We start from the raw sequence: 21,128 nt of genomic DNA, 5'->3' as shown, positions 1-21,128 counted from the left end.
TGCACATGTACCACAGGACCTCCTACTTGAGATTTAACCTCCTCTTTGTATCCCATTTAGCTACTGACCCACTCATTTTAATCGTCACCACTTTTTCAGGCAAAGATAGCAAATGGAAACAACTAATCCAATGGAAAATTGACCTCATCAACACTCGTTCCAGCTTTAGAAACAGGTACTACAGACTCAACCGCCATCATATATTTAAAGGGAGATATTTCATACACAGTCCCTTTAAAACAGAATTCAACATTGACTTGAATGATACATAATATTTTTTTTTATGTTCAATCCCTTGAAGGAGGGGGTGATTCCCAAAAGGTGCTAATTCATACAAAGCATCCGAAAACTTTTTGACCACAATAAAAGGTCCACCGTAAAAAGACTGTAACTTCTTGGACACTTCACTCTTAATGCTTCCTTCTGTACTCTGTGTTTGTTTTGAACCTCCAAATATAGTTTGGAATTTGTTAAAATTCTCTTAATTATATCCTCCATATGTTTCAGAAATTCCAAATACGACCAAAAAACGAATAATCTGCCCTCTTGGAGCAGTTAATCACCAATGTTGCCACAGGTAATTTTTTTTTTTTTTCTCCCAAGTATTTCATGATTTTCGTCTACTCTTAAAGCTGCGTACAAACTTTGGTTCTGTCTTTCCACGAGATTCAAATTCGGATTCTTGAAAGGAACTAAAACGGTGTCCACCCCCAATCCTTTCATTACCCCCTTTTTGTAACTCTGTCAGATCTCAAAGCCCGAAATAAATTATAGGTAGGTACAAAATTCTCCAAAATAAACCATAGGTAGGTACAAAATTCTCCAAAATAAACCATAGGTAGGTACAAAATTCTCCAAAATAAACCATAGGTAGGTACAAAATTCTCCAAAATAGCCTTCACTGCTGTCTCAGTCTTAGCATCAACTAGCTGACACGTAAATATATACCTGGAAAATAAGCTAAGCAGATTATGATTAAAACAAACTTAACCGTTTGTAATAATTTGTGAATCCCAAAAATTTCTGTAACTCCTTTCCTGTCTTAGGCTTGCCCCAATCCTTAATCCGTTCCAAATATGAAGGATTCATCTTCAATCTGGCGGCACTAATAATATGCTCCAGATAGTGGCATTCTCTAGTCAGTAAATCACACTTATCCAGATTCCATTCCAGGTTGCCCTGTCTGAGAACTGGAAACAACGTCTGCAAATGTTCTACATGCTCCTCTGGACTAACCGAAAACACAACCAAATCATCCAGGTAACTGATACAGAAACCATGCATCCCTAGTAAAATGGATAACACCTTGTCCATCAAAGCACAAAACAAGGATGGCGCATTGCAAATTTTAATAATCTTCGGTTTCAATTCTGGATTTTCCTTAATCATCTGATTTTCCTCTAACTTCAATTGTTGAATAATAAACTGTACCCGCTCATGCATTTTCTGTCCCGACAACTTTTCTGGTTTCTTTAACTCATTTATTGTTTTCTTACAAGTGAAATCCAGATTGTCCATGACAAAACAGTGCCCCATCTTCACATTTTTAAGCAAGGTAATAGGTTTTATAGACGCATTAACTATGTTAACCCCTTCTTTATCCCTGACAGAGTAGGTTTAGAAAGAATCTCAGAATATCTATGACCAGACAAAATGGGAATTTTCTACATTTCAGCCACTACCTGTTTTTGTAAACAAGAATTAATAGGAACAGATTCCCCATGAAATTCAAATTTATCCACTTCCAAACAAATATTAATTTTATTTTTCTTCAGGAAATCAGAACTGAGATTCACCAACTTGCCTGTTACCTCAGGTACATAAAATATTTCTGTAAACACAGCTTGGTTCCCACAAATCTAACTTTTAACTCAACATATCCAATAATATTAACTTTCTTTTAATCTACCGAATTTCTCTAGATATTAAAGAATTAAAATTATTTCCTGTATCAACAATTCCTAATTCCTCCACTGTAATATCAGCTCCTGGTACAAAAACTCTAAATCCGCGCAAATAGGCATTTTTCTTTCTTTATCTTCAAGACTTCACGATCCCTTTAAAGCCCTAGTAACTTCTGCCACCGTTCCGTCGGATTAAAATTTCAATGTCGTGTTATAAATAATTAATGTATATATTTAATTAATTAACTTCAAATTTCAGATACAAAGCCATCAATCTACAACACAGCAGCCAGCCCTCCGCCATCCACCAGCCGCCATCATACTGATCAACATATTATGTCATGCACAGCCTGCAGAACACCAGCCCCTCGTGACTAGACACCAAACTCCTTGCAACACAAGTAAGTACCCCTCAAAGGTTTAATATTCATTAAAACTTTATTTAGATACCTACCAAATTTTATACACAATTGTACTAAATGTATTATATAATATACTGTTCCCATTAACAGTTACTAGCACCTCCACACATTGACTAAAAAAAAACAAAAACAGAAACTTCTTCACAACATTGAAAGCCATTATCCGAATACAAAACAGCAAAAATTTTCAAATTTTACATAGCTTAAAAACTCAATTACACTAATATAACCTAGATATAATATATGTGAACAAAGAAACAATATATAAAATAAGGTTTATACATCGAATCAATCATCACACTACTACATAGGATATTATTGATAATTGAACCTAGCCATTTCAGCAATCATAGCCTCGTATTGTTTTTCATCTCTGCTTTTTTCAGAATCCACAGCCGGCCCCCTCTGATTGACTGATTTCTTCAGAAACTGCTCAGGTATCACCCGATTATTAGGCACTCCAGGCCCCTCTCCCTTTTCATTATTGACCGGAAAGAACTTAGCCTTGGTCTTACCTATGCGAGAATCAGGGGCAGGCGGCTTACCATCCCTCTTCTGCCAACAATCAGCCACTATATGTCCTTCTTTCCCGCAATACCAACAAATCATATTCTTAGCCTTCGAATTCAAAGCCCCAATCACATTCTCAACTTGATCCCAAGGGATATCATCCTTCCCCTCAATCCAAGCATTATTATCGCCAGTCCCAGTTCTGTCAGCCAAATCGGATACATGCACCTCACTAATCACAGGCCTAGATTTCACCTCCCTAGATTCTTCCAATTTCAACCCTTCCATAGCCTGGGAATAACATGACGTCACATTTTCAGGTGAAATGTGTCCAGAACGAGCCCAGCTGATGCAATGTTGACCTCTACGAATCAAATAAGTCAAGAATGAGCTATAATCCTCCAGGTAATGCATAGATTCAACAAAATTGGCCATATCTCTAGCTAAATCTGTAAACATTAAATTCTTCGCCACATTGTTATAAAAATCACGCCAAGATTGTTTAGAAATATGACCAGGATGCATAAGTCTAAACAACCGTAATTTCTCATTAAAGAACACATCCACATTCTGACCACTCTTTTGTTTCAGGGCGTAGAAGAATTCAGTAGCTGACTCTGTATCTGCAAACGGTATCACCAACCTCCTTATCAACAGGTAATAACCTAAAGCACTCAGGGAGGCATTAGCCTCCGGAGTAATAAGCCTCCCCATTTTCTTTCCCTTGCACTCAAAAATCCTATTGTACAACACATCCTTGAAAAGCATGGGATCCTCCAATTTTGCGAACCGAGCAACCCTCCACAAGGACAAAAAATAATCCTCAAAATCAATATTTCCATCCCAAAATGGAGCGTCCCGCACAAAATCACTGTCCCACTTGACACCCCTTACCAGACAAAACTCCTTAAACTGTCCCTCTACAGTCTGCTGACTGACACTGCCACCAGCCACCTTTTTGTAAGCCTTAAGCACTTCAGCCCTTTCCTCGATTAAAGGAAATATATCCAATAACTGATTCTCATACTCGGTCAAACAACTCTCACGCACATTCATCCAATTACCATTATCAGCTGGACCCAAAAAATCTATCTGCGAAAACTTCAAATGTCCAGGAGCACTCTTTACCCTCTTAGCCTCGAAACTAGTAGAATCCAATTTAGCCTCAACACTCAATCGATTAATAAAAGATGCATTAAATGAATCATCCCCCATCGATTTAGCTGTAGCCACACTAGCCCCCAAACTTGTCTCATACAAGAATCCACCAATGTCGCCATCTGGTGGCAATTGAGCCACCTTTTTCTTGATAGTAGCCAAATCAACATCATAACCTAATTTCTTATGCTCATCTGAACTTTTGAACTCTTTCACCTTATTCTCCAGCCGTTTATTCGCCGCGGTTAACCGATCCACTCGGCTCTTAACAGACGTATGCTCTTTTATCATTGCCCTAACATATTTCTTTATACTTTCAGGCACAGCATCATTCTCCACAGCACCCAGAGCCGACTCCACTTCTGCATTAGCACCTGCACCAACATCTTCAGCCACATCATCATCCTCCTCCCAATTTTCGGGAGTTCCATCATCATCCTGACTGTCAGTCCCCCGAGGACGCTTAGGCGGCCGTCCACGCTTGCCTTCACCTTTACCCTGCTCTCCTTTTTCTCCATCAGCCATATCCGAGCACTAGAACTAGATTCGCCGTGAAATTTAGATCAGAAGAGTTAAAAAGTGAAATTCCACAGAAACCTAAAATATAAATCAAGTTAGAAATATAAAAAATAAAACAAAACTGTGAAAAATCCGAGATAAAAAAATCTCAAAAAGTGATTGAATTCAAATTAAACACCACTTCCCCACCCTTAACTCAGTAGCAGGTCTAAATAACACGTAGCACAATAAGACTGCGCCAAATGTGATATAGACAGACTTACATAAGTTAATGATAGAGTAGACTTAATATTCAATTCAAAATGCAAACAGATTTTTAAGTATTTATTATATTGGATTAAATGCAGTTTTTGAGTAAATAAGATTATGTATAGATACTTTATTTAAAAATGGTTAAATATATTAATAATTCAAAACTACTGATTATTGAAGCTGGAAAGTTCTGAAGTAGCAGGATGTCTGTCTGTATATCAGGACACCAAGCAACAGGATGACTGTCTGTTTAATTAATACAATGTATTAATTAACTATGCACTCTGAAGTAGCAGGATGACTGTCTGTCTAATTAATACAAAGGTATTAATTAGCTGTATAACTCTGAAGCAGCAGGATGACTGTCTGTCTAATTAATACAAAGGTATTAATTAGCTGTATAACTCTGAAGTAGCAGGATGACTGTCTGTCTAATTAATACAAAGGTATTAATTAACTGTTTAACTCTGAAGTAGCAGGATGACTGTCTGTCTAATTAATACACAGGTATTAATTAGCTGTATAACTCTGAAGTAGCAGGATGACTGTCTGTCTAATTAATACAAAGGTATTAATTAGCTGTATAACTCTGAAGTAGCAGGATGACTGTCTGTCTAATTAATACAAAGGTATTAATTAGCTATATAACTCTGAAGTAGCAGGATGACTGTCTGTCTAATTAATACAAAGGTATTAATTAGCTATATAACTCTGAAATAGCAGGATGACTGTCTGTCTAATTAATACAAGGTATTAATTAGCTGTATAACTCTGAAGAGGTGGAATATTTGTCTGTGTTGAACTAGTTGAAGAAGTAGGATGTCTGTAAATAGCTGAATTGGTCTAATAAGACTCGACCCCAAACCAGATAGTATTCTGTGTAAGGACTCTCAATTGCAACTGACTAACTAAATAAATGTTCTCTTAAATGTTCTCTTAAATGTTCTCTTAAATTTTCTCTTAACTTTTACAGAGCAATAAAGAGTAAATGATGTTTCTACTTTTAAGCCAAAACTTAAAACTGAATTATACTACACTATCCTTAATTTTCTCAGAAACCATTTGATCAATACAGCAGATTTCTAGGACTTTTATGGTTTAGAAGTCACCCCCCTGCCCCGATCCCCTAGCCCCCCGGGGCTCAAAAAACTACTTTTCTAGGAGAAGAAGGATGTCAATCAATTTTGTGAGAGTTGGGACTCAATACTTTGTTTATTGAAAAATCTTACAAAGCAAAGCTTTTATTTAATTAGATATGGTCTGTGAGGGTTAGCTTTTTTCCCGTTCATTTTGACATGTTATAAATGTCCTATTGATTTTAAACTTTGCATGATGTTTTCTATAGCATTTAGGTACATCAGTCACAAACGGATAGCTTTTTTAGTTAATTTAGGCATGTTAGAATTGTCCTATCGATTTCAAACTTTCCATGGTGATACCTTTAGTAGTTAGGTACAATTTAGAAAGCGTAGCAACTCTATAATCATTACAAGAATGTCCGTACGTCCATTTTAAACATGTTGATTTTTTACTTTTTTAACAACAAATTTTTTTGTGATCTAATCATTCGATTGATCTGATTTTTGGTATGTTTATTCCTGGGACAACAACAAAGTATAATGTTTCAAGCGAAGCAACTCTATAATCAAGTCCTAAAAATGTAAGTATGTCCATAAACATTATCCTGTATCAAGCAGTTTTTCAACAAAATTACACTTACAATTTTGCTTCAACTCTTATACATTTATATTTTGATTATTCAGTTCTGACACTTTATAAGTGTTAATGTCCATTTGTCCTACAGTTTCAGTGCTTCGCTTTTATGGATGTTGTCATCCTTGTTTTTTTAACATTGATTGATTTTCTTTCTATATTTCACATCTAAAACATAATTTATTAGCATGAAAGCTTAATTCTAAGAAATCATATTTATTGGTCAAATAGTTTTTGAGAAAATTAAAGGTTAGGTTCATTTTTAGGGTTAATTTGAGCCCCGGAGGGCTAGGGGTTGGAGGCAGGAGGGTAACTTCGAAACTATAAGTCAAGGTATAAGCATAAAAACTTAAGTTTAAGAAATCATCTCTATCTATCAAATGGTTCCTGAGATTATTAAGGTTAGGTTCATTTCCAGGGTTTTTTGAGCCCCGGAGGGCTAAGATTTGGCAGCAGGGGGGTGACTTCTAATCTAAAAGATAATTTATTAGCATGAAAGCTTAATTCTAAGAAATCATACCTATTGGTCAAATAGTTTTTGAGAAAATTAAGGTTAGGTTCATTTATAGGGTTAATTTAAGCCCCGGAGGGCTAGGGGTTGGAGGCAGGAGGGTAACTTCGAAACTATGTTTCAAGTTATATGCATAAAAACTTAAGTTTAAGAAACCTTCTCTATTGCTCAAATGGTTTCTGAGATAATTAAGGTTAGGTTCATTTCCAGGGTTTTTTTGAGCCCCGGAGGGCTATGGGTTGGCAGCAGGGGGGTGACTTCTAATCTAAAAGATAGTTTATTAGCATGAAAGCTTAATTCTAAGAAATCATATCTATTGGTCAAATAGTTTCTGAGATAATTAAGGTTAGGTTCATTTCCAGGGTTTTTTGGAGCCCCGGAGGGCTAGGGGTTAGCAGCAGGGCGGTGACTTCTAATCTAAAAGGTAGTTTATTAGTATGAAAGCTTAATTCTAAGAAATCATATCTATTGGTCAAATAGTTTCTGAGATATTTAAGGTTAGGTTCATTTTCAAGGTTTTTTTGAGCCCCGGAGGGCTAGGGGTTGGTAGCGGGGGGGTGACTTCAAATCTAAAAGATAGTCGATTAGCATGAAAGCTTAATTCTAAGAAATCATATCTATTGGTCAAATAGTTTTTGAGAAAATTAAGGTTAGGTTCATTTTTAGGGGGGTTTTGAGCCCCGGGGGACTAGGGGGTGGGGGTAGGGGGGTGACTTCGAAACCATGAGATGTTCATACCCATAAAAGCTTAAGTCCAAAAAATCTGCACGGTTCATCAAGTGGTTCCGGAGAAAACCCCCCCCCCCTGCATCAAAAAGTCTTCAGTTACGTCCCCCTTTGAAAGAGGTTTTTTAAAGGGCGAATATAGGTTCGATATGATATGAGCTTATATCAAAGGTGCAATTCCATAGATTATAAATAACTTAAAAATATTGACATATTCAATTGTATAAGTCTATTTATAGCTTAAAACCCGTCAATCTTGAAAAAAAAATTTGGAATTAGTGTGGTTCCCTAAGAACTCAAACACCCTAGCATCACACAAGGCTTCGTGGCAAGGTTGAATTAAAAAGCTTTCGTTAAATGATAGTCGTAATAACGTGGAAACCAATTAATCAGGGGTAAATATACCCTCCTTCTACCTTCATAAAGTAAATTATTTAAAAGTTAAAAAAAAACATCAAATAATGTAAAAAGTAAAAAAAAATTAATCGATAAAATTTTCTTGGAGGAAGAATGATTTCAAATCCCTGTTTTTTTTGTGGCCGTGTGTGTGTGTGTTGAAAATGCGTACAGAAAGGTTGTTTATATCATCATGAATTAATCAAAGATCTCTGTACAGAAAATAAACTTTAAGACGTATTATTTACCCTGTCAATACTCCTGACGCCTTTCTATGCAAATTATTTTTATGCTTTTTAAAAAATTAAATAAACTAGTATATAATCTAAAATAATAAACATTTAAATTATCTTTTAAGGTGCATGCCAATGTAATAGTCAATCAAACTTAAGCAAAATAGTCAAAAAAAGTCTTGTAAAGGGCTAAAATAAACGATTTTGTCGGCAATCTCATTTATTATATGTTCAATTGAAACAGAAAATTGCAAAATCTACTTAAGGATTTTTTTGAATTTTTAAATTTGGCATAGATATTCTAAAAGTATGTAATGGCACCTTTGATATAAGCTCATATCATATCGAACCTATATTCGCCCTTTAATCCAAAAACAACGGGCGCGCGGGGGGTATAAAAAGTGCCCACCCCCTTATAAAACCAAAAATTAAAATTCCTTCAAACACAGGCATATTGCATATCAAAATGACCGCATTGAAATGCTGATTATGAATCTGAAAACCGTTTTGAAAAATATTGCTCCTAGTTCGAATAAGAGCTCATTAAGTACCTAAAAAGGCTGATTTAGTCAAAATTGTTCATTTTGGTAGGTTATTTGAAAATCATTTCAGACTGAATCAATATTTTTCAAAACAGTTTTCAGATCTGTAATCAGCATTTCGATGCGGTCATTTTGATATGCAACATGCCTGTGTTTGAAGGAATTTCAATTTTTGGTTTTATAAGGGGGCGGGCACATTTTATAACCCCCGCGCGCCCGTTGTTTTTGGATTAAAAAAACTCTTTCTAATTTTACAGGGTTTTATATTGGCCCAGTAAACCTTGCCAATGTGAAAAAATGTGAAATTCCAAAAAAGTTGGAAATCAACCCGCCTTAATATATAATATATATTATATAATACTTTATATCATAGAATGGGAAGTTACCCAAAACCTCACTATCCCTAAAATTCTTAATATTGACTAAACATCTAGGAATTGATTTATCATTACAAATTATCATGTACTAAACTAAATAAAGTGAAACTGACTAAGCTGACTAAAATAAAGACCCCTCCCCCCCACCCATCCATACTTTTTGTCCTATCCCCTCCCCTCCTAGTGGATAAATGAACTGACCAATAAATGATGTCCATGTTAGCAACCAAAATTGACGACAATTTTACCCCAGTCTATTCACTTTTCTAGGTTGGAATAAAGGGCGGGGGGGTTAATGCAACCATCTCGTAATCAATGTATAAATGGCACTTGGAATTCGAATTTCGATGTGAAATTTTGCATGAGTAATTCTTGGTAGGTCTATTTTCCCTAAATCGAACAAAAAGTTTTTTTTTGCTATTTTTAGGGCAAATCTGTCATTAATTACGTAGAAATCAACTTTATGAAACATATTTTTGCTTTAAATCATGTGAAATGATACAAAAAACATTTTTTTAGATTTATAGTACCAGCAAATACTGGCTAGAATCGTTTGAAAACGTTTTGGAGCAGCAAAGAGTATTATGTGGAGATAGGTTTCGTGATGGATTTGCATTGAAAATAGCCCAAAAATGACTAAACGGCTGAGCCGCCAGCCGTTAATTTTTCCAACGTTTTGTTCGATTTAGGGAAAATAGGCCTACCAAGGATTACTCATGCAAAATTTCACATCGAAATTCGAATTCTAAGTGCCATTTATACATTGATTACGAGATGGTTGCATTAACCCCCCCCCCCCTTATGCAAGTCGAATTATCAACACCTTGACTTAAGAATGACATTTGATGCTGTTAAACTGATGTTTTAAATGGAGGTGAAGCTCATTAATGGAATACGGGGATCTAAAAGGATACGACAATGGCCGACTAATTGATGTACATCCCCAATGTTAATACACAAAATTCAAGTTCATAAGCCAACGAATAAGAGAACGTTATTATAATATAATACTTGTCTTGTGTTATAAACAGCCCATTGCCCCCTCTCTTTCTGGATGAAATATCCTTTTTTTAGTAGCGAAGCTACCATATAATTCACAATGTACGTCCGTCTGTCCGTCTGTCCGTCCGTCCGTAATTAATGAATTGGGGGAAACGTGATTTTCTCAGCTCCTATAAAAGATAGAGAGCTGAAATTTTTTGACAACATTCCCATCATTAAGGAGCACAATTAACTATAAAACATCCATGGCGGTCGGACTGCTTTTTAGCAGGTTTTAGGCTATTTTTTATATTTTCCAAATTTTCCCCATATCTTTGGTGTTTATGGTCCGATTTTCAAAATTTTTTCAGTTAAAGTTATCAAAATTAAATTTCCCGTCATTTGAAGAAACAACAATGACGGTCAGACTGCCTTTTTGCAGGTTTTTGGCTATTTTTATATTTTTTACATTTTTCCCCATATCTTTGGTGTTTATGGTCCGATTTTCGAAATTTTTTAAGTTATAGATATCAAAACTAATTTTCCTGTCGTTTGAAGAAAACAACAATGACAGTCAGACTGCCTTTTTGCAGGTTTTTGGCTATTTTTATATTTTTCACACTTTTCTCCATATCTTTGGTGTTTATGGTCCGATTTTCAAAATTTTTTCAGTTAAAATATCAAAATTAAATTTCCTGTAGTTTGAAGAAAATAACAATGACAGTCAGACTGCCCTTTTGCAGGTTTTTGGCTACTTTTATATTTTTCACATTTTTACACATATCTTTGGTGTTTATGGTCAAATTTTCAAAAAAATTTCAGTTAAAGATATGAAAATTAAATTTCTGGCGTTTTAAGAAAAGAAACAATGGCGGCCAAACTGCCTTTTAGCAGGTTTTGGGCTATTTTTAAATGTTTAACATATTTCCCCATATCTTTGGTATTTTTGGTCTTAATTAAAACTTTTTGCATTAACAGTTTTAAAATATTTTTTCCCATTGTTATGTGCATCTAGTATGTAATTTACTTTAACCGTCTTCATCATACAAAATAAAACAAGGTTTTGTGTTTATTTTCTCCAATAAATCTATTCTTGATTTAAATAAATACACTTTAAATTTACTTCTACGTATTACCATCCACAATTTTTTGTGCTTCGCTACTTATGGATGTTGTCATCCTTGTTTAAATATAATTACCAAGAGACCAATAAAGGGAAATTTCACTTTTAGATACAGTATAGGAAACTAATAAGTCAATTATAGCTTCCCATAAACAAGTATAAATAAAAATCTAATTTACACAAAACTAAGGATTATATTTGGGTTTTTAACCAAAACCGTGTTGATCTTTAAAACATTTATTGTAAATAAATAAGGATGATAACATCATAAGAAAGTACGCACATAAAAATCATGGAATACACAAACAAAAAAGTGAGTTAAAGAGAAGATGTTCAGTTGTAATAACAAAGAGAAAGAAAGAGACTTGCAAAAACTGCAATTTATCCAGGGATCGCAATTCTTATAATCAAACAAGATTATTCTAAACTAGCGGCTACGCCCCTAGCTTCTAGTGTATTCAGGCTTAAACAATCCCAAGACTTAAATCTGTTAATAAAATAGCCTAAAACCATCATAGGACCTATGTGAAGATAACCTTTAATAGAGAATACAATCGGTCGAGAAGTTATAGAGATCTTAAGCTTCAGACAAAAAAGTCTTTATAAAATACGATTCTAGGTTAACAAATAATCAAGAGAAATTGCGAAGGACAAAATTTACTTGAGATGAAGTGTCCCAATTCAACCTGTTTTATTGACTGTAGTCTTTTTTTTTCACCAAACTAATATCATCTGAATGATTCACTAATAACTAATAATTTTATTTTAACTACTGTACATTTTTTCTGAAATAAAAGATACATTGTGTGTTTAAATTATCTTAAATGGCGGGAATAATAAAGTTTAATTATGATGTATCAACCACTGAAACTTTTTAACTTTAAATGGGGGAATTTAGATTTTTACAAGTAAAAAGTATAAGAGTAAAGGGTGAAAAAAAGGTATCTAATGGGAAAATTCCCGATAAATTGATAAATTGATGTATAACCCCAATTTACCATTTCTGTAGATTAAAATTAATGGTAAATTCGAACACTCACTCTCTGGTGAAAGTATATACCCCCCCCCCCCCCCCCCAATGCTAGTTACTTTGATGAGAATAGTTATTTCTTTCATCGTATTATAAACGGCTTTCCGCGGATATAGAATGTACAATTATAAGATTAAACCCATTTATTTAGCCCCGAGGTGCCGAAGGCACGGGCTAAAAAAACTGGTTTTAATCCTATGATTGTACTTTTTTATATTCGTAGAAAGCTGGATATAATACGATGCTAGACATAGTTTTTTCGTATGGATGAAAACCGGATCCTATCCACCGGATTCGAATGGATACGAGAAACTTTTTTACTTATCACCAATTCTTAATTATGAAATTCTGATTTCTTATCCCTGATTTCAATGCATTTTATAAGTGTTTCCTAATATTTTTATACTTTCTTAATTTTAAGATCAATTTCTAAAATAAACAAAACACAGAATGCAATATTTATTTCTAATAACAAAAACAAATAATACAAGAAAATATTATTTTACAGCACGTACAACAATATTTAGAACTAAATTATTATTTAACATAGGTAACTTTTTAATATTGAGACAAAAAACAAGGACAATGTGTTCTAACAGTAGAAGAGATTTTAATCTAATTTTACGTATGGATGCGAAACCGATTAATATCCACCGGATTAGAACCGATTCTCAGCCAAACTGAAAATTCATGTATAGCATCGTAAGAGAAAATTTTCCATGAATATCAAAATAGAAACAAAATTGGTTTTGATCAGGTAAACTTTCATTTTTATATCCGCGGTAAGCTGTCTATAATACGATGCGAGAAATAACTATTCCCGTATGGCTTCGAAACCGATTAATATCCACCGGATTATAACCGATTCTCAGCCAACTGAAAAATCATGTATAGCATCAAATTACAGAAATTTTCCACGAACATTAAAATAAAAATCACAAAATTAATAACAGTTTAGACCTTGTGACCAGTGGCGTGTGGTAGGGGGATGTAGATGGGTGTCAACACCCTCCTTTAAATTTAAAATTGGTTTTACAACCCCCTGGTAAATCGCTGTGCAATACTAACCAACAGACAAAAAAATGATTTGTTAAGTAGCTTTGCTACAAGAGACATTTAATAATAATATTACATTAAATAATTTAAATTTTTCCCTATTAAATAAGTAAAAGTTAATAAGTAATAGACAATCTATTGCTGTTTCATATTAATCTAAACTGAAATATGTTAGGTAACAAATGAAATGTTTTTGTTTTTTTTAACAGGATACATTTAATTTTCATTTTATTTTATATTATAAAATCCTTTCGTTACAAAACTGTTCATTTTCCATTGGAAACAAACCAGTTGAACTTTTCAAAATAAATTTTAAATACTCATGTGAAGATTCTTTAAAATAAAGAAGTTGAGGGGATGTTCCAGGAAACATGTTTTTAAAGAATAGCTTCTTATGCAAAGATATTTCAGTTTTAAAACAATAATATCATTCGTTTCAGATAATTAGAGTTACTGAATTAAAAGGGCTAAAAAAAAAAAATTTTAATTTGTAAGTATTAAAAAAGTAATTGTGAATAATGAAGACATTCTTTTACATTCTTCTATCCTTTAAGAAAAGTAACTTAATTAACAAAACATCTTCATGGAACTATCTCTCAAAAGATTAAAATTATAAGCAATTTCGTCACTTTCTTCATAAAATGATGAACTGAGATGCACATGTTGGAAGTGCAGATTCTCTATAACTTTTTCTAATTTTGCCAGGGGCTCTTATAGTTGTTGAAGCTTCTGTTCTGCTGGCCACCAAACTCTCGCTGGCCTCCAAATTCTCGCTGACCTCCAAATTCTCGCTGGTTCCAGGAATCCAAATTACTTTGTCCGCCCTAGAACAAAAAGACAACAGTTAGTCTTCAAAAATACTTTGGCATTTTCTAAATTTATAGGAAATGTTAAATAAAGGGCACTGAGCAGTGATATGTTATTTGTAAAAACTTTTAGGTATACATCTTTAAAAATGATATTTTTTAGTATTTTGTTCACAGACTGAATATTTAATCATCGGCTTTTTTTCAATATTTATAAATTAAAATGCCTGGAGAAATTTACTACACTAAAAATGGTGGCAGCGTTAGTGATCTACTGTGTTAAGTGTTATTAAATATAATGTTTATGAAACACATAATAATTCCCAGTATTCAATTAAAATTTATCCCTGTAAAATAAACAACTTTATAATTATTAATAAAATATAATTCTAAACTGACTGATAAAATATTATTTCAAATAATAATCTAATAAATAGAAAATAACCAATAATAAAATTTTTTTAACAACTTCTAGCGGAGATTTTCTGAACTACATATATTAGATTTTAGGGTGATAATCAACATTTCTTAAAATAATGATCTCTTCTCTACTGCTAGTGAGGTTTATTATAGTCTAGCAATAAAAAAAATTAAGTAAAGGAAGGGGAGGGTGTGCTAGGTTCCGGAAGCTCGTAAACCGTGAGCAAAATGGACTAAATATTGAGCTAAGATTTTTAAACCTGGTACATAAGCCTAGTCCAATAGGTACTACATCTAAATGAAAAAATAAATTTTAAAAAATATTTTTAGGTTATGTTAGAAAAACCGCGCAGACGAGGGGTTTTAAGGCCCTTTTTTTTGTTTTTTTATTATGTAGAAGGTTACTTTTCATAATTTTTTTTCTTGTGTTTTTTCCTTGAATACACTGTTTCTATTCAATGTGAGGACATTATTTAAAATTATTCAGCAAGTCGAGGACAGACCAAAACGGGATAGGTGGATTGCCCGCAGGGGTTAAGTGCATTTTTTCTAAAGTATGTGATGTCATATATCCAAATAGAAGTTTTTTATGTTAAGAAACTCAAATTCAAAGCTAAAATAAGCGTTAGAATAAGCGAAAAATAACCCCGGTGTCCCGCAGGGGTTAAAAGAATTTTATCCAAAATATGTTTTGTTATTTTATCAAATTATAGGTTTTTCATGTCAAGAAACTCAAATTCAGAGCTAAAATAAGCATTAAGCTAATCGAAAGATAACACAAGCAGGCTGGGTGGGTGGCCCAAAAGGGTTAAGTGCATTTTTCTAAAGTACGGTTGTCATATATAATTATATGTTTCTTAGCTCAAGAAACTCCAATGGGAGAGGGCATTAGTTACCCAAAGTTTTCTAATTACTCGTCTCTCATTCAAAGACTACAATCTTTTGGGACTTTAATTAAAGGGGAAGAGATGCGGTAATAGAAGTGGATGGTGGTATCATTATATCAGCCAGCTGGAAGGATCATTTTATTAGAGTAGGCGAAAATATGGTGCGCCATCCAATAATTATGTATCAATTGCGTGAAGATTTATTCATGATCCATTGTTTATCCCTCTCTGGTAAAATTCTATACCTGGAATGCTTGTCTGCCAAGTTTGGTCCTCTGGTTCTCTCCTAGTCTGTCAGGTTGTGGCCTCGATTGATTTTCTCCTGGCCTTCCTAAGAGTTAAAACATTGATTTATTACCTTTGAATCATATAAAATTTTTCTTGATCGTCCTAATACTTACAATTCTAAAAATCACGTCTATACCTAGGATATTTATTTCATACAAAAATTTGTTATCACAAAATGTAAAAACTAAATGTTAAAAATGAACTAAGGAATTTCAAGTATGCAACTTGATATATTAATCCTTATTCTTAGTTGAAAGTTCTATATCGATTGGACGATTACAAAATGCCTTTAACAGCTGACGGCTACAGAAGGACGGATGAACCAAAATAGTTGTAGAAGAGTTACGCCTTATTAAAAAATATTATCTTAATATGTTTAAATATATAATATTACCTTGATATGAAATATTTTGCGCGGCATTTTGCAGCGCACCGCGCAAAGATCCCATCATTGGATTTGCCTAAAAGTTTTAAATGTTTAAAGATATTAATATTATCTAAATTATATAATTACAAGCTCATATGCTATAATAATGTACGTAATAGATTGTTTAAAAATGAAATGTACAAAATAATATGCTATTTTTTATTGCTATGAATGACAAAAGAGAATTATATCGGTCAAATGGCTAACGATTTCTTGAAGAATTTAAGGCAAACAGACAAACATCTTCCCTTTTTCATATTAGATTAGAGTAAAACACTAGAGGGAGAAAGGGTTAAATAACTCCATTTCCCAATGACCATGCGCCGACTCTCAATTAGGTCTTTGAAAAACAACCAATGGTAACAGGAATATTAACACAGCTAAGTAGCAGAAAAGCATTTACTAGCAAACGAAAAAGGTTATTGAAAATAGGAGGGGGGGGGGGGGGGGGGGTAGCTATCTGTATATACATACATCTATACTATACATCTGTTCATGTTAGGATGAGCTTACCTTTGGAGTTTCAGCTTGTGGTTTGGTGACTTCACCCACAATTTCTAATTCATCATCACTATCAGCGTGACTCCTCTTTGCATTTTCTCTGCCAAATGCGGATTGTCGCTCATCCCTATAACTTCGGCTAAATTGCGCAGTATTTTCCTCCCTCATAGATGCACCGTGGCCAAACGCCCGGTCCTCCCCCATAGTTTGGCCAAACTGGACTGGCATTTCAGCCCGTCGACCAAACTGTGCCGGTTCACCATCTCTTATGCCACGGCCAAATTGAACTGGCATTTCATCTCTCATTCCCTGGTTAATATCTCGTCCAAATTGAGCGGGCAGGTTATCACGCATACCTTGGCCAAATGATCGCTCATCTTGCATATCATCCCTAAATCTCGGGCGCATTCCCTGGCCTGATAGGGGTGGCCTTTCGTCCCTCATCCCATGGCCGATTGTATGTTCATCCCTCAACTGCATTAGTTTTTCATCCCTCGAACCATGCGCCATTGACCTATCCTTGTTCATTCCAAGTCCAAATTCAATGTCACTGGTCATACCCAGCAGTTTTTCTACCTTGTCTCTGATACTTGTGGTTTCCATGTCTTGGTCATGGTCATATCTGCCATGTCCTACAAAGGGAGTGTTCTATGAAAAGTGTTTGGTAAAAATAATATAATTCAACACTATTATCCTTCTTTACATACCTATTTAAAATGGACTGTTAATCTTTTTGTGTATATTTAAAAAAAACAAGTATGGTTAGACTTATTTTTAACGGCTGTAAACTTTAATACAATCATCAATACTCAATAGGTATACTATTTAATTGTTAAAAAAAGAATTAAATTCCTAACTTTTATCTAAAGTAGGCGTGTTTGTTGACACACCCACCCCCACTTCCACAACATTATATTAAAAACCCTCTCATGAAAAAATCATGTTACCTCTTTGCATGTCTTCTTTTGGAAAAGAGCCTCTTTGTATGTTTTCATGGGGTGAATCTCTTTGCATTCTACCCATCATTGGCCCTCTTTCCATTTCCTTATTTCATGAAATAATAAGTAAAAAAGTTTTGCAATTTAAGTCTATTCTTTTGCAGGGATATTAAGGAATAAGACAATGGATGATAAAGAGACCATTAGGTTGCGGGTTAATTCCGTAAAGGTGTAAGTTCGAAGGCTTAAAAACAGTAGTAGAATGATAATATTCTCTAAATATGTGTATTCCTTACCTATTGAATATAACCATAGACAAAATTTTTTTTTTTTAAGTTAACGATACCTGAAAATTATTAAAAAAAACCTGAAATTTTCTCTGAACGCTTTGCTAATGTCAAAATGACAAAAATTAATTTTTAACATATATTACATAGAATTACCATGGACAATCAAATAATGTTTAAAAAATTAATATCTTTGAAATAATTGGCTTTTTTGAAATCCAATAATTTTTTTCATAATTGTCTATTTTGTTATTATTGTCAGATTGACATTAGCGAAGCATTTGATGAATTTTTCGAGTTTTTTTTTAATCAACAGCCTAAAATCTGCCTTCTCATGTCATGTGCATCTTATTCTAATACTAGCGTCTACGCCCATAGAAGCCTCTAGGGTCACTTAAAGTAAGTGGGGGAAAAGTCGACCTCATCCCATTATAAATTTGAGTTTCAAAAACGTAAAAAAAATATTTTTTGGGGGGGGGAGGGGGTGAAGACACCCTCCCTAAAAATAGTTTAAAACCTTCCCAGGACCTATAAGAAGCTTCACTGTAAAGGAGAACAATATCGGTTCAGCGCTTAGCGAGATCATTCGTGACAGACAAAAAACGCATACTACTTTATATAATGGGATAAACAAAATTCTATTAATTATTATACATGCCTCGCGTGGGTTAGAACGTCTACTCAAGTCGGCCTTAGTTCTTCTCAAAGCCTCGACCTCCTCTTCAGCCCTCCTAATGGCCTCCTTCTCCGCATCCAGCCGTTCTCGCAAGGTTAATAATTTTTCAGCCCCTGGCCTAAAATATAAACAAGAATAATTACATGACTGTATAGAAGAGCAAAATTTTTTTTGTGTCTTAATAAATAATAATGAGATAGGGAGAGAGTCAGATGGAGAGAGATGAAGAGGAAAAGAGAGAGAGAGGGGGAGAGTGAGTGTATGTGTGTGAGAGAGAGAGAGAGAGAGAGAGAGAGAGAGAGAGAGAGAGAGAGAGAGAGAGAGAGGAGTGAACTGTGTGTTAAGTAACTGAGAATTAGAGAAAGATTGATAGAGAGAGGGAAACAAAGGGATTTAGAAACTTTGCAAGAACTTTATCAATATCATAAACCATTTTAAGAAGCCGTAATTGCTAGATGAATATTGTATAACAAAAACTATACCTGTCAAAATGTGACAACTGGTTGCTAGTGCCAGGCTGTTCTGTCCTACTGGTATTCCAGGTTTTGTTGGCTGCCGATTGCTGGCTTCTGTTGATAAATCTTTCAACCTAGATTATCAATGTAAATAAAATATCACATTAGATATGTGATTAGAATACTCTATACAACCAATCATTCTGCTCTTGTTTAAAATCTTAATTTAGGTGACATTTGATCAAACTGGAATTTGGACATTTGACGTTATTTTTCAGAGTGAGAGAGGTGACAATGGGTAATTTAGTGTTTGATTATTGGGGATGTAAATCAATTTATCGGCTATTGTCTTATCCCTTTTAATCCCGGGGTATATGACCTTTTCGGTCGTTTTCAAAAATAATTCATCAGCGCGACCCTAACCTTTTTGTAATTAATAAAATCTAACCTCATCGTCCCAGGCCTTTCTCTGCGGATCTGGAACTCCAAACCTAAACATATTACAATTACACCATTTTGAAAATCTTGTAAGAAATAAGTTTTTCTTTAGACGAAATATCCCACAATGGGTTTACTGAACATTTTTTGTTGTTAGTTTATTTAGGCAACTTCACAAAAATAACCTTGGTGAGCACTGATACCCTCCTCCCACATTTTTTTAAATAAATCCCCTTTCCCCTCATTTGATTTATATTTATTTCAGGGGGCTTCCAGTGCTCAACCGGCATTTAGTATGTAAGCACCATCAATTGCCTTTTTCAGGAATATTAAAGGGAGTGTGAACGTAAAAATTTCTCATCTGATTATCAAATCTTAACATTTACTAAGCACATTTCACTACACTGTTCAACCAAAAATGTCCTACTTACAAAAATATCCAGAAATAATGCCTTGATTTTATGGTATTTTGAGAGGGAAAAAGGAAAAAACAGGGAAAATCTGAACGTTTTTGTTTCTTATAATGTTTGTAGGGATATTTAGCTTGTCATATATAGTTGAAACAATTTACTTACTGTTAAGGATTTATTTTATGCTATAAAATTGCCAATTCGTTTTTTTATAACGTAGTAATTAGGTAATAAAGACATATTTTAAATTCGTATTATTGACAAAAAAAATACCTCACTGTCTACAAAGGGTTGAATCTTATAGGTTATATAAAATAATAATATCCTATTTTATTGTGTTGAACAATAAATAACCCACTTTGGAGAATTAGTTTACACTTTTATCAGACTGTTTATAAAGAAATATTGCGTCTTAATTATTTACAAATTTGTAATTAAAGGTGGGCGAGAGATGGGCCATTTAAAGTTAATTGGATACTAATAAAAAACCTGTTTCTGGCTTTGTTATTGTATTTGGTTTTCAATAAAAAAATATTATTTTATCAATTTCTAAGTAACTATACATTGGATTAAAGCAAGGATTATGTTAAAAGCCAGCTTAACTGTTAGGAAAAATCTAGAACTATGTGAAAAAGTTTAATTTTAGCTATAATGGGAGAAAAAAGCAATTTAATGCACATTTTATATAATACGGAAAATTTCTTCCTTTCCCCGTACCTTATAAAAATCGTCGAAAAAAGCCGTTTTTTAAGCAAACAAAAGCGCGTTTTGCTCAATCTGTGAGATATTATGAATGAGATGATGTTAAGATTTGATATTAAGATGAGAAAAATTTACGTTCACAGTCCCTTTAAGAAGTATAAACGGCACTTACTGTGGTGGAGGTTGGGTATATCTCTGATTGACATCATACTGGTCCATGTGACCAACACCAAAGTTTTGTCCTCCAGTGATACCAGCTTGTCCACCATATCTAGCCCCGCCTCCCTTTACCAATACTTGAATTCATTTATTGCCATGTGAAAATTAAAATCAATCTAAAACTATTTCTGCCCAGAAAAAGGTATTAATTTGCCTTCATATATTAACTATATATTTCTATGTTAGTTTTTATCCCAAAATACCCCATTTATTGCGAAGGA

The 21,128-nt window shown here is 33.9% G+C and overlaps 2 protein-coding genes across 3 annotated transcripts in view; both read right to left on the bottom strand.

Annotated features, from left to right (window-relative positions):
• LOC145305756 (dual specificity tyrosine-phosphorylation-regulated kinase 2-like) overlaps nt 1-12,157 on the bottom strand; it is a 180,320-nt gene extending 168,163 nt beyond the window's left edge. Inside the window, exon 1 of one of the 2 annotated variants that reach the window (XM_080147538.1) lies at nt 12,054-12,157. The gene's annotated coding sequence lies outside the window, so the exon portion shown is untranslated. Of the gene's footprint in view, nt 1-12,028 lie in introns of both variants that reach the window. The other variant, XM_080147539.1, reaches the window with a different exon arrangement.
• Nucleotides 12,158-12,843: 686 nt separating this feature from the next.
• LOC145305752 (uncharacterized) overlaps nt 12,844-21,128 on the bottom strand; it is a 28,132-nt gene continuing 19,847 nt past the window's right edge. Inside the window, exons 18-26 of the mRNA XM_080147527.1 lie at nt 20,861-20,975; nt 19,587-19,629; nt 19,166-19,272; nt 18,666-18,801; nt 17,730-17,826; nt 16,795-17,414; nt 16,249-16,315; nt 15,812-15,897; nt 12,844-14,277 (exon numbers count right to left, since the gene is read on the bottom strand). Of these exons, the coding sequence (XP_080003653.1) occupies nt 14,146-14,277; nt 15,812-15,897; nt 16,249-16,315; nt 16,795-17,414; nt 17,730-17,826; nt 18,666-18,801; nt 19,166-19,272; nt 19,587-19,629; nt 20,861-20,975 (1,403 nt within the window). The 3' untranslated portion in view covers nt 12,844-14,145. The remainder of the gene's footprint in view (nt 14,278-15,811; nt 15,898-16,248; nt 16,316-16,794; nt 17,415-17,729; nt 17,827-18,665; nt 18,802-19,165; nt 19,273-19,586; nt 19,630-20,860; nt 20,976-21,128) is intronic.

Source organism: Acartia tonsa, chromosome 14, assembly GCF_053477335.1.
Source record: "Acartia tonsa isolate MP-2025a chromosome 14, ASM5347733v1, whole genome shotgun sequence".
Taxonomy (NCBI): Eukaryota; Metazoa; Arthropoda; class Copepoda; order Calanoida; family Acartiidae; genus Acartia; species Acartia tonsa.
Note: the sequence above shows the minus strand (reverse complement) of the source record. Positions and strands in the feature narration are given on the sequence as shown.